The sequence below is a fragment of the Haemaphysalis longicornis genome, unplaced genomic scaffold, assembly GCF_048455015.1.
Source record: "Haemaphysalis longicornis isolate Haplotype H1 unplaced genomic scaffold, Haemaphysalis longicornis Haplotype H1 scaffold_6, whole genome shotgun sequence".
In the NCBI taxonomy this organism is placed as follows: Eukaryota; Metazoa; Arthropoda; class Arachnida; order Ixodida; family Ixodidae; genus Haemaphysalis; species Haemaphysalis longicornis.
In genome coordinates, this window is record NW_027526407.1 from 155,516,221 (window position 1) to 155,530,188 (window position 13,968).

The following is a 13,968-nucleotide window of genomic DNA, read 5'->3' on the forward strand; positions in this document are numbered from 1 at the left end:
AATGTCCACCGGAAGTGCAGGACCACAAATGGTTTCCGCGGGTAATTTCGCATTCCGTTTGACTAACACGGGAAGAAAACAAAGTTGGCTGCCATCATCATCATCCCGCTTCGATCAGCGTTGGCGAGGAAGCTCCTGCAGCTTGGCCTCCTCTTCTTGGGCCTGCAGAAGCGTCGGCGGCCGCGATGGTTGTGCCGGTGACGCTCATCAACGACATCAAGGCGGCCGTGGACCTGTCAAACCAGGCCAATGTGGAGGACGGCAAGAAGCAGTTCGCCAACGCCATCCGGCTCTACCGCAAAGCCATGGAGTCGTACCTCAGCGCCGCGCTGCTTATCCGCAACACGTGCGCGCCCTACGTGGAGCGGGCGCAGAAGCTCAAGGAGTTCGCCGGAGACGCCGAACACGAGGTGGCCGGAGATGGACTGCCCGAGCTGAAGAAGCTGCACCAGGCCTCCGTGCTGTCCCAGGTGAGCGGGAACATGCACTTGTCGGGCCGGTGGCGCTGAGCGGCCTTCATAGAGTGCTACTTTGAGTCTTTTGGGTGGACATTGCAAAAGTTTGTTCGCTCTGCACAGACAGAATTAGCAGTGGCTTAGCTCGGTCATGCCAGGAAATACGTAGCGTGAGCTGGTTCAGCTGGTTATTCTTGGGTTTCCTGGTTGTCTAGGATTAGCTGATTATCATGCTTACTGCTGCTAAAACGATTTCTTTTCCAATCCAATCTAATCCAGTTCAATTCAATCCAATCCAATTCAGTCAAGTCCAATCCAGTCCAGTCCAGTCACTGCTCCTCGCGCATGCGCAGCATGGCTCTGCAGGAGCAACGCGAAACGGCTATCAAGCGGCTCAGGCGCAGCGTCAGACTTGGCCACTGCGAAACGGAGGCGCACAGCTGGGCGCTCGCCGGCGCCAGTGCGTCTGCCGCGGCTATGACGTCACTCCTCTAGAATGCGCCGACCGGCGAATGTGCAAATCCAATTCTCATTGATTGTAGGGTTTAACGCGCCAAAGCAACGCAGGCGATGAGGCGCGCCGTAGTTGAGGGGTCCGGATTAATTTTGAACACCTGGGGATTTTTAACATGCGCGGAAATCTCGCACACACGGGCGTTTTTGCTTTTCGCCTCCATCAGAAAAGCGGCCGCCGCGGCCGGGAATCGAACCTGCGACCTCGTGCTCAGGAGCGCAACGCTGGGAGCTACGTCATGGCTAGAATGAAGATCGAATGGGAGAAAGTAGGTGTCGGGCGCTTCGACGCACGAACTGGCGGGGGCCCTGGGGCGAGCAGCGCACAAATGAAATGCACGTGTCGCGCGGCGCCTTGAGACGCCGCGCATTTCGAACGCCTACGCGCACCGGATCTCTTAACCACCACCACATGCGATGGCCACCGACGGAGACAACTGGCTTTTCCTTCTTCCCCGGCCGTCAGCGTTAGGAGGAAGGGAAGATGAAGACAGGGAGACGCGGTCCGGGCGCAGGAGAGCTCGGCCCGCCGTCTTCGAGCTCCGCGCGGGTCCTGTTTTTTAGTCGCCTGCCGGGCTGTAAATAAATGTGCAGTTTTTGTATCGGAGGCTGAGTTTGTCGGTTGAGGATACCCGGGGTCAGATCCTCAGCGCTACTGCGGCTTGGAGGAGAAGCCCCGGGGAAAAGAACATCACGAAGATAACTGGCGCAGTCGGCACGATCTTCAACAGCGACGACTCAGCCGGCCCGCGGGCGAGACGGACCCTCGACGGACGGTGCTCGTGGAGGAATCGCGGTCTGCTGAGCGAGATCGGCAGGAGCAGCGGAGCTCGGCAGCTTGGTGGATAAGCGGCTCGATCGGCGCTCAACGGACTTCTCAACGGCGACCGAGGGAATCTCTGCGGCCTGCTGAGTGGCGGAGAAGCAGCTTGACCAGCGGTCAGTGGAGGCATCAGCAGCCCACTGAACGAGGAGCGGCCGGAGCAGCGAGCTGTCGGCAGGCGAGAAGTCAGCGGGATTTGTTGGTGGACACCTCGGCGGAAGGAGCGGCGCCTAAATGGATACCCCATCTGCACCAGTGCGGCATCTCTACAGGCACGGAGCTATGCAGGTCAGTGCCTCACTTGATCCTGGGTGCGTGGCTCACCATGACATGTAGGGGGTGCTGCATGAGTAGCCCTGAGATAATGGGGGGTGGTTAGCTAGGTATGGTGAGATGGAGCTGACTGTGAGGGCTGACGAGGCAGCGAGCGTCAGAATTAGGTCAGCCATGTCTTTCGCTGACGAGATGGCCCTACTGCAGGCGAAATTAAAGGTCGCTGAGGCGGAGTTAGCAGCGGAACGCCTAAGGAGTGAGCGTTTGAGAAGCGCTAACAATGCCACCGCTTCACCGATCGGGCAGCAAGCACGAGGGCGCAGCGAGATGGATGGGAGATTAGATTGCATGAGCATGCTGTTAGGGGTGCTCGTAGATATGCCCTCCCAGGAAGCGCTTGTGCTTGATTGGTTCGCTGACGCCGAGGCCATGCTAGACTCCTACTGTGTTCCGCCAAAATGGCGAGCAGGGGTAATTATTCCATACTTGAGCGTAAGGGCTAGAGGGTGCCTGGCTGGACTCTCGGGGGAGCAGCGCAAGAGCTACGCAGTTCTTAAATCAGCCGTTCTGAAGGGGCTGAGGCTGGCTTCAGTTGAGCGTGAGCCCGTCGTCGCACCGTGCGGAGACGGAGAACATTCTGGGAGCGTGGGCGAGCGGCCCGTTGCTTTTCAGAATGCAGCAGAACGGGAATCGCGCGAGGATGTAGTTGGTGTCACGCACACTGCATCTTTTGTTTCATGGAGATCCCCAAATGTCATGTCGCGAAAATGTGATCGCCATTGGGAGCTCCTACGAATTGAAGGAGGAAAGTGTAAATCAGTGTACGGCTGCTTATGTAATGCAGCCCCAGGCAGTTGCAGGTAGGACTGCAGGCGTAGCTGAACAGAAAGTCAGTGTCAGCGGTAATGTGACCGCTAAGCAGCCTTCTCCTGCTTACGCTGACCAGCGGTGCGTAGTGGAGCACGGCGCTCCGAGCTCAGGATTGGCTGAACTGGGGTGTTCGGACAAAAAAGGGAGGAAGTGTCAGCCAGCTTCACCGCAGTGCAGCGTGGCTGCAACGCAGGCCGGCGAGGCAGAAGCGGTTCCTTCTCGAGCGAGAAAGCGGGGAGGAGAGGGGCCCCTGTTACTGTTGTGCGACGGGGTGAGCCGCATGGCAAGGGGGTTTTCAGACGACGACGGCCGGTGCGTACCACCTGCTAAAGGCCGCTCGCTCTGATTGAGCTAGATGAGGATTGTGCCTATTTTGTCATGGTGACCTGCAGCCAGGGTCGAGGGGCACTGGCCGTGCTGATTGTTGTGTCGTCAAACTGAAGGAACGATGGTGCACGTGCCAAAAGTGTGTGTGGTGTGTGTTTCGTGTGTGAAACATTCCTGAAGTTATGTTTCACAGTGGTGGTGGAGGTGTCGGGCGCTTCGACGCACGAACTGGCGGGGGCCCTGGGGCGAGCAGCGCACAAATGAAATGCACGTGTCGCGCGGCGCCTTGAGACGCCGCGCATTTCGAACGCCTGCGCGCACCGGATCTCTTAACCACCACCACATGCGATGGCCACCGACGGGGACAACTGGCTTTTCCTTCTTCCCCGGCCGTCAGCGTTAGGAGGAAGGGAAGATGAAGACAGGGAGACGCGGTCCGGGCGCAGGAGAGCTCGGCCCGCCGTCTTCGAGCTCCGCGCGAGTCCTGTTTTTTAGTCGCCTGCCGGGCTGTAAATAAATGTGCAGTTTTTGTATCGGAGGCTGAGTTTGTCGGTTGAGGATACCCGGGGTCAGATCCTCAGCGCTACTGCGGCTTGGAGGAGAAGCCCCGGGGAAAAGAACATCACGAAGATAACTGTAGGGTTTGAGAATTTAAAGGTATAATAATAGAGAAAAACTGAGGTTACAATGGATCAGGACAGAGGAGCACGGAGAGAAAACGTCTGACGCGGTGCGCAGGCATGGGGCGACCCTCTCTAGGCGAAGGAACGTACACGTGAGAGTGAGGGAACGCGCGTTGCGTCTGGAGTCGCCTCCTGTCCTCGGGCATAACCACCCGAGTCAGGGGCGCGTTGGTGCTCTGGAGGAGCTCGGATTCACACGACGAGGTCGTTGCCGTAAATTACGGTCGTACTGCGCTTTCTCGGGCGGCAGCTCCGGTGGTGTTGAGTGGCAAGTGCCCCGTGGCCGTCCGTTTTCACTTCTCGGCACAGAAAGTTCTTGGAATCGTGGGATCCAGCTGACAACGCCTTAGCCAATGAGCCACCACGGCGGGTGCAAACGCAATTCTCTACACACCCGTACTCCATTTGGATTGGATTTCCAATCCAATCCAACACAATTCAATGTAATCCAATCCAATCCAAATTTAATCCAAACCGATCCAATCCAATCCTCGCGCTTGCGCAACACGGCCCTTCAATGTCCACGCGAAATTGCTCAACCACGGCCAGTGTAGCTTCCGCAACAAAAACGAAGCCACTGGACACACACTAGCGCCCTGTGTGTGTCCAGTCACTTAACCCTTACCTGTGTCAGCGCTACCAAACTTTTGCAAGGCCTTCATAGCCCGTGTAAACACACCTGTCAGGCGACATAACTTCAGCAGAGCAACCTGGACTCAAGGTCAATCTAGATAGCACTGGTCACCAAAACGAATGGTCACAGGTTTTACGACTTTTGTTTGGTTTGTAATTCCTGCTGTTGTTTCCGGCTACTTTTTTGACAAATGCGCTTGACAACGCCTTGGGCTGGGCAGCAATACAGTGCCGAAAAAAATGCTTTGCCGCGTCACGGAGAAACAGGTTGGCTACTCACGTAGATTCTACATCCCCATTGGTGCTACAAACACATTCATAACTGTTTTTTCCCTTCAGCATGACGGAGGCATCCGCAACTAAAATGTTTCTCTCCAGAACGCGCACCCAAACTAAACCGGCATTGTTTTTGTTAGTACAGCCTGCTTACCTGCAGAGTTTCTGCACCGCTCCGAAAAGAACTTAGACGCAGAGAACTCCTGTTTCTCCCCCGTTTGAGTGTATGAGCTACCGCAGTCTCCCATTGCACGAACACACTTCAGACTGGAATTTCTGTTCTGTAGGCAGCAGTAGCACTTGACGTGTTGTGCCTAACTAGGCAGTGATATCAGAATAATGTAAGGCTGTTCATTTGAATCCACCTTTTTTACTTCGCCGTCACTTTTCCTTGGTTCTAAGACTTCGCAGACTTGCTCATGCCCAACGTACCCAGCTAGCAATTTCCCCCTGCTTACAAACAACGATTAATTCGAACTCAGTGTGACGTAACGGTGGGAAAACACCTATAATGTGTTTAAGTGAGTTAAATATGGCGTTCCGGTTATTCAAATATTTACGAGCTTTGTGGTGATTGCTATTTGTGGGAGGTTCGTAGAAGTGCTCTTTCTCGTGCAAGTGGCAGTGGAGGACGACAGCGCCACAGCCGCACAAGATCGCTGTGGCGGGGCTGTAGACACACGGGCCGTCGTGTGTGCGCAGGTGCTTCCGCCGTGGTGCACTGCTGCCGGAACCGTGACCTCGGGCAAAAAGATCAACTTCGTCTGCGACATCCAGGGCATCGACGGCGCCAAGCTCGTGCTCACCCAGATCATCACGGATCCCAAGGCGAAGGCCGCCTCGACGATCTTGCTCCACGGACCGCACGGCACGGGCAAGTCGCTGCTCATGAAGTCTCTCTACGTCAAATATCCCGAAAAGTCCATCTTCATCGTCGACCTCGACCTCTTCGTCATCGGTGGCCTGACGCACGACGCGGCCAAGATGACCAAGATGCTGGTGAGGAACTTCAAGAAGCACAACACGGGCGTCCTGGTGCTGGAGTGCCTCGACCAGCTCTACTTGGCCGACTACCCCGACGCCAAGAAGCCCGTGGTCGATGCCGTCAAGTCCGGGCTGCGGGAGTACCTGGACGAGGTGGCCGCCAAGAAGGAGTACCGCGAGATCATCATTGCCACCGCCAACCGGCCCTGGCTCATCGAGGAGGGAATGAAGGGCGCCTTCGATGCCCGCATCAACATCCCGATCCCGGAGACCGAGGAGGCCCGCCTGGCCATCATCAAGGAAGAGATGGGCAAGCTGCGCTGCCCGACGTACAAGGACGGAGACATGGAGGACCTGGCCAAGAAGACCGCCCGCTTCTCGCGCTACCAGCTGCAGCGCATCGTCCGCTACGCGCTGGCGCGCAACTTCCACAACCTCGAAGCCGTGAAGATGAAGGAGGACGCCGAGCGGTGCAATCACCTGAACAAGCCCGACATGGACGCCGTGGCGCCCGTCATCACGCCTGACCTAAGCGAGGAGGACGCGCCCAAGCACGCCGAGTTCATTCAGGCGAACCCTACGGCCAACTAGCGCAGCGGAGGCGGCGCACGGCGGGTGCGCCAGGAGGACAAAATTTCCTCGGGTCCGTCTCGTTCGTGGACAAACAAAATCAACGGGCATTTTTTCAGCAAATACTCTCCGAAATTTGCCGCTTGTTTGAAATGAATCAGTAATGATGACCGTAAGGAGGATTCATTACCTCCAAGAAATTAAACATTTCGTATTCACAAAACGCTGGTCATCGACCTTTCACACATTTACGTACGTACTTTCTGTAGCGGCACCCCTTAGGATCCGCCAACACTTCTTTCTTTTTTTCATACTTGCCTGAAGTTTCGAATACGTTTCGTTAGTGCAAGAGCCCCTTTTCTTCTTTGATGCTCATGTCATTTCATATCTTCTTCGCCCACCACGCGAAATCCACATTTCTCTTTCAATTCTCTAGTAATGCGCCTCTTGTATCAGTGATGCTTGATGCCTGTAAGCTGTACTTTTCTTGTTCTTCTAATATTGTTTGTCGCCTTGGTTCTGTTTTGCCCCAATATTTAGCGCTCTACAATTGTCACTAGCTTGAACACTGTCCCGGTCGCACCATTGTACTTGTGACATTGAATTGAATTACCCACGCCTTGAATTGTGCATCTCTAGCGAACCAACCACATCCCGATCCACAACAAACTGATGCACAACTATTATATGAAATGACAGTTTATTGAATTAAAAGTGATCTAGCACGGGTTGTCTGAGTGGGTCTTCCCCCGAAGGAACACGCAAACCTGCACTAACTCTGGACTCTATTGCGATCCCTATTGCGATCATCACGAACAGAACGACCAGCTATTTTCTTTTACCCTCTCCCCCCCCCAGTCCATCGTGACCAGTAGTCATCCTTTTCTACTAAAAGTTCCCTCTCTCTCTAACTCTAGCGCCAATTTTTCTTCTTTTGTTTTTTTGTAGTTGTTATTGTAGTTGTTGTTGCTGTTGCTGTTGTTGTTTTTTTCGTTGAGGGAGGGAGTCCCTTTCTCTTTCTCTGTCATTTTTTCTTTTCCTTTTTTATCGAGAAGGGTTCTTTCTTTGTCTTTTCTCTCTCACTCGACCCCTGCTGCAGCTGCCTCTGTCAATGGATTTTAGGGCTTGTCAAGCTGCCTGGCGCGGCTTTTTCCTCTACAAATCCCCGATAAAATTATGTAAACTTTATGGAAATAAAACAACTCAATACACTATGATCTGCGTGCGCCACATGTCGGTCTCCATTCAAGACCTGTCCTATCTTTGAACGTGTCTCAGCCGGGAGAAAGTTCTCGTGATATCACAACTTCCATTAGCTCGGCACAAAAATATCGCTGCGGCATTTGCCAGCCTGCAGTATAGCGAGCGGCAGATTTATGCCAGTTATTTCTCGATTAGTTCAAAAGCTGTGCTTGTCGGGGTTGCTTCCTGCAAGCACTGGTTAAGAACGGCGGACCTGTCAGCGCACGATTGTGCAGATTGCTACATTGAAAAGGTCCATTCGAAGAGAAATAGCGTTTAATTCGATTCTCCTGAACCTCGTTCGGGTTCAGGATTAGGTAAGCTTGGGTTCTACCCGAAACCGAACAACCCTGTTTGTACACCGTTCCTTCTTAACTTGCACAGGTGTTCGCTAAAGAGCGGAAGCAGTGCGCATTCAGAGGCGACATGAATGTCCTCATGAAAAAAAAAAAATACGGAGTAACAACTATTCCGCACCCTGCTGTTTCCTTGTCAGTTTTTTTTTTTTTTTGCTAGTGTCGAGCGAACGATTTTTTTTTTCAGTCGTGCAACCTGCAGCATTCAAACCGCACTGCGTGTTCACCGCCCATATTAAGTAGCAAGCCCAGTATTATGCAGGTCTGACCTCTTCGGTCTCATCAAGGAATTCTCGCTCGTCGTCTTCCTCCGGTGCCAGGCAGCATCGCGACTGCCACAGACGGTATACCGACAGAACAGCACGCGACGAAAGGGCACGCGACAGAAGAGCACCGCCATAACAGCACGGTGTCAAAAGAGCACGCGACAAAACAGCACGCGACAGAACGGCACAGCGTCAGAAGGGCACAGCGTCAAAAGCGCACACGCCACAAAAGCACAGCGACAAAACAGCACAGCGACAAAAGCGCACGCGACAAAATAGCACGGCGTCAAAATAGCACACGACAAAACAGCACACCACAAGGGCACAGCCCTGAAACAGTTGGGTGCGGTGGCGTAGCTAGATAGTCTGACGTAGTGCACTGGCGGGGCAGGCTCGGGCCGGGTAGCACGCATTTTCTCGGGCCCCGGCCGGGCTTGCGCTTGAATCAAAATTTTCGGGCCGTGCAAGCCCGAGCCGCCCTGGCCATCCTTGAGGCCCGGCAATCCTGTGCCGCAAATTATAAATTGTGGACAACAAAAACATTTTTGTTGATCTTTCAGAGAACAAAAAGAAGCGAAGTGTAAATTCATTATGGCGCTGTTGAGAGATACGATAAAAGGCGATTGCGCTTAGAACGCCTCGGGCCCGGGACGGTCCAAAAAGACGAGCCCGGCCCGGCCCGCGGGCCGGGCTCGGGACGGGCAGCACACATTTTCTCGGGCCCGGGCGGTGCTTGGGCTTGAACGAAAACACTTTTTGGGCCGAGCCGGCCCGGGCAGGCCCTGAATCCCGGTAGTCGTGTGCCGCAAATTTAGAATGTTGACAACAAAAAATTCGGCTCATTGATCGGTTGGGTGAAATGAAAACAAAAAAAAAAGCGATGTGTTAAAAACAACTACAAAAATAAAAAAATGACGTATTGCACTTGGAAAGCCTTCAAGCCAACAAAAGAAAACGTATGGGCTTCATCAGCATAGTGGGCGAGAACGGGTCAGAAAACGAGAGCACTCTGGTAATAGAGTACTTGTCTCTTTCCCTGTTTTTCAAACTAAAAAAAAAGAACAAATGTGACCTGGACATTGTACTTTGTGCAGACCATAACACCAAAGATTAGCTAACGTACCCTTGTGCCTTTCTTAAAGCTTTTTATGCACATACCTTTTTGCCCATAAAGCGACTTTCTTAGTAGAAAACTTTGTGAGCATGGGAGGAACTTAGGTCTACTTGGATAGACACCTGGTGCAGACCGACAACGAACCTTGGCAAATTAAATTGAGAGAAGTACAAGTTAAACTAGCTCTCGGCAGAGTGTGCTAGTGTCAAAAACAAGTAGAAAAAGAGTTCTTTGGGAAACGAATTGAATGAAATAACGAACCGTGGCATATCTCTCCAAGAAATGCATAAATAAAATTATCCACTTTTATCAGCATTATTTAAGTGGGGTGCAGGCCCGTTCGTCACATGGAGTTTCGTCATAGGCCGATTCGTAATAGGCCGTTTGGTCACATAAGATCATTCGTCATCGGCCGGTTCGTAATAGGCCGTTTGGTCACATGGGATCATTCGTCATAGTCCAGTTTGTCACTTAGGAAAGTTCGTCAGAGGAACGCAAAAACAAAATTTGTGGCTTTTTTTAGACGTAATTGGTGATGAGGCATGACATTAACTACTTTGCACACCTTTTCGCAGTGCTGGTCCTCTTGGCGGCCGCCACGGCGATCCTAAATTGCCATTAAGGCCCGCCCCAAAAAATGTTTGGCTTTCGGGGAACCCGTGCACGAATTATCCTGGAAAGAAAAAATCCAGAAATTCTACGTATGAGCTGTCAATGATGTCACGACGCGTTCAGCGCATGGCAACTAATTATCTTCGCTGCTATTCTGTGTTGTCGCGAGTCGCCTAACCGCATGCGCGCGTAAAATCGACGTACTCGCGTAACGACGTACGCCTGCGCCGACATACGCCACTCCCTATACGCCGACCGACTACGTCGGACAGAGCGAGTATCCGCATATCGCCGCAAAGCGCGCGTAAACCAATGCGCCGCGCAGTGTGGCTATGCGCCGCGCAATAATGCCTATTCTCACAGAAGCACGTATATTTATACAGAAACAAATGAAACAGTTCTGGGGACATTAAAACGTTAACCCTCCGCTACATTTGGCGTGAACTGCCATGTTCCCGTATTTGGTCGTTGCTTCGCGTGTTTTGTCCGGTAGTTTTCTCTCCGTATTTTAGATGCGACTGCATCTCATTCACTCGCCTTGTCCATGCAGCGTCGGCGTTGTTGTCGTCCGCCCCTCCCCCATTCTCCTCACCGCATGAGGTGCGCTCTCCGCCGCTCACCCCTCTCCTCTCCGATGCCCCTCTCTCGTCCACACCCCTGCCCCTGTACTATTGGATTGGATTGGAAAACATTTCATGAGCATAAAAGTGGGTGGCTTTCTCAGTCCAGATATCCGCGAGCTAGCGCAGCTGTTTGGGCGCGAGTGATGAGGCGTTCTTGGTCCTCGCACCCCCACCCTAGCAGAAACCACTACATAGCCCCCACCCTGTATCCCCGTTTGTGCCGCTTCTGCGGGGAGTTTGGAACGCTTTTTCACATGATCGGCGGCTGCACACAAAGCCCACTTGACCCGCCCACTATGAGCTTTGGGAGAGCGCCTTGGCCAGCTCTTCCCTCGACGTCCAGCGCAAGTTGGTGGAGAGGGCAGAAGACGCGGCCCGTGCCAATGGACTCCTGGAATGAGGAGGCCACCCTAAGGACTCTTTAATAAGAAACAATAAACATGTTTAGTCTCTCTCTCTCTCGCACCGTGAGCTGGCCAGCTCGCGCACCCACTGCTCAGGGGATGGGGAAGGGAGGGGGTTTGGCACGTAGGGGCATTCCCACACCAGGTGGTAGGTAGCGTTTGGGACGAAGCAAAAAGGGCAGTTCTGGGGGTAAATGGAGGGAGAGATGTAGTGGAGTATCGTCGTGTTGTAGAATGTGTTGGTCTGCAGTCGACGCCAAATGCGAGCCGCCTGTGTGCTGAGGGTAGTGTGAGGATGAGGGTATTGAAGCCGCAGTTGGCGATAATGATATAGGATTTCAGTGTATCGGGGAGGTACCGGAGGATAGATGGAGGGTTCGGAAAGGTCCTCTTCCGTCGACGAAAATGCCATAATGTAAGAGCGCGGGCAGCGGCGTGTGCCGCCTCGTTTCCCTCGAGGGAAGAATGGCCTGGTGTCCATACAATCTGGATGTGGGGGGGATCCTTCATTGAAGATAGTATCTTCAGCGCTGAGGGAGAGATGCCTGAACAGTAGTTGCGGCAAGCCTGCACTATAAAAAAAAATAGTTAGCGGTGCCCGGTTTCGATCCCACGACCCCGAGGGCGGAACGCGAGGCACATGGTGCTCTTCCCACTGCGCCACAAAACCGAGACAGAATCAAATGCTACGAACGCTCCTTATATCCTTGACTCATTCAAACTACGCCAAGAAGCTACTGATACAACGCATGATGGGGCAATGATTAACACTTGCAATAAAAGAAAAGAAGCTCCCCCTTACAGCAACAATGATGGAGTAAAGGTCGTTGCGACAGCGAAGCCCCAAGCATACCACTTAGAGAGATTGACCAAGGTTGGCCAATAAAATATAATAATAATCATAAAACATAATAATCATACGCGTTCCCGGCACGTTTCACACGATTTCAGAATCAATCCAACGGAAAAACCACGTGAACCCCACGATGCGTCGCATCTACTCAGGGTTCCCCTCGCGGAGAGGTGGGCGCAATTTTTTACAAATTACTTCGTTTCATCAAATCATTCATCCTAAAGTTAGCTTATTTGTCAATTTGCTGTCGTGTTATGCGACCTGACCGCCAGATAAAGTAGCCAGCAGAGGTCTGCGTCAACACCGTGCGCCCCAAAGTTTGCGTCAATGTCTGGCGCGCTATGACTTGGTCGTAACAAGTGCGTAGCAATGCATTCCGCGTACGCCGGAGTACGCCGGTTCCTCACGCGCTTACGCCGGTTTACGTCGTTGCGCATGTACGTCGGTTTTAAGCGTGCATGTGGTTTGGCATTTATTCGGGGTAAGACTGGGAGAAAAGCCTTTGCCGGAATCAAGGCGAGCTCTGGGCCTGTTGGGGGAAGGACGTCAAGGGATGGGTAAGGTTAAGCGAGCTGGGTCTTGGTCTTGTCTGGAGTCTTCTGGCAGGAGGGGCGGAAGAAACATGAGGGTTGCTGTTGTGTTTTTTAAGCGTTGCCCTTAACTGCTCGTGAAAGACCGCATGGGAGTCCGAACAGTGCATTCATGTGCAAGGTAAAACGGGGCTAATGGGGGGGGGGGTTATGGGTATTGTCTGAGTACCATGGTGGCTAAGGAGCCGATTGAATGCTAAATTGTAAAAACATGAAGCGGAGGAAGTGAGACAGGGAAGCCGCTGTAAGGGAAGGGAAGCCGCTGTAACGCCTAGAGTGGTTGGGTGTAAACGAACGATGGGACCTGTCGTGGTCAGGCCTCCGGCACCTGAGTGCGCCCACAGAGAACAAGGTGCTTCGGGACTGCGTGCTTGTCCTGGGGCTCCACTCGCTGTGGAGGGCTCGAGTGGACGCAGTGGAGTTTGCTAGGAACCTACCTGCCGGCACTTCACCGGAACGGCGGAATGGACAGTGTACGTGTAGGGAGCATAAGATTCTGACATGGAGCTCCGCGACTCACTGCAAAAAGGATGCCAAGCATTCCAGCGCTTCAAAGAAAAAAAGATGCACTGCTGGCAACGGCTGTGATGTTGCCCCACTAGTACGTTCTTTCCTCTGAACAGGCGCTTTATATCCTTGCCCATAGTTCTCACCCACATGGGAACATGTTACTTTCCCACAAATCTCTGTTCATGCAATCTGACATTACAGTGTTTCCGAATGCCACATTTTCCTGCTTGTTTGTTCTTTGTTGCCGCCGCAGTCCCACTGGGTTGCGTACTTTGCGACTCAAGGGAAGGCTCGCCTAAAGGTGGTTGGAGTTCCTGTGGCGACAGTATGTACGCATACCAGCGTTGGTCACCGCCTCGAGCGTGCCAGTGCATTATGTATACAGGGTGTCCCAGCTATCATGCACCAAGTTTTAAAAAAAGAGTAATGGCGTAACTCGAAGAAAACCTAGTGGATAATGTTTGCAGTACTGTGGAGAAGCGGTGACTAATTTTTTCGTTAATGAGACTTAACTAATTATTTGTAAATAATTACCTAACTCGATAATTACTGTCCTAATCACTGAAGTGTCAATGAGGCATTTGTAGGTATCGACGAGGGGCATGTAACTGCGGTAATTTCAGCGACGAAATAATTGCGCACTCATTTATTCTGACTGATAAAGAAAACCGGCGAAATATGAAAAATACCACTTGACGGCGCATCCGCGCGCATTGTAAAGCAGCGTCCCCAAATAAGCTGATTGAAAGCAACTGCTTCCGGTGTTACCCGCCCGAAGAAACAGCGCATCACCTTGATAAGGCGCGTGTGCAGATAAGGCACAAACTCGGTGGCGATTTCTTCTTTCTTTCTTTTGTTTATTTCATTCTGGCTAACTCAGAGGCAGCCTGTTTGAGGGCGTTGCTTTACGATGCGCGCGGACGCGCCGTCACGTGGTATTTTTCATATTTCGCGGGTTTTCTATATCAATCAGAATAATTGTGTACGCAAT

At 52.6% G+C, this 13,968-nt stretch overlaps 1 protein-coding gene across 1 annotated transcript; it reads left to right on the forward strand.

Annotated features, from left to right (window-relative positions):
- Positions 1–185: 185 nt before the first annotated feature.
- LOC144142003 (vacuolar protein sorting-associated protein 4-like) lies at positions 186–6,428 on the forward strand. The gene is made up of 2 exons (XM_077673433.1): positions 186–470; positions 5,556–6,428. Exons 1-2 carry the CDS (start codon positions 186–188, stop codon positions 6,426–6,428), a joined length of 1,158 nt encoding a protein of 385 aa, XP_077529559.1.
- The last annotated feature ends 7,540 nt before the right edge of the window (positions 6,429–13,968 follow it).

What these genes read in the sequence shown, in the direction of transcription:
- LOC144142003 (XM_077673433.1), top strand. Translation starts at nt 186, where the DNA reads ATGGTTGTGCCGGTGACGCTCATCAACGACATCAAGGCGGCCGTGGAC. An exon ending in AGGCCTCCGTGCTGTCCCAG is followed by an intron (nt 471 to 5,555) that starts GTGAGCGGGAAC and finishes GTGTGTGCGCAG; the next exon opens with GTGCTTCCGCCGTGGTGCAC.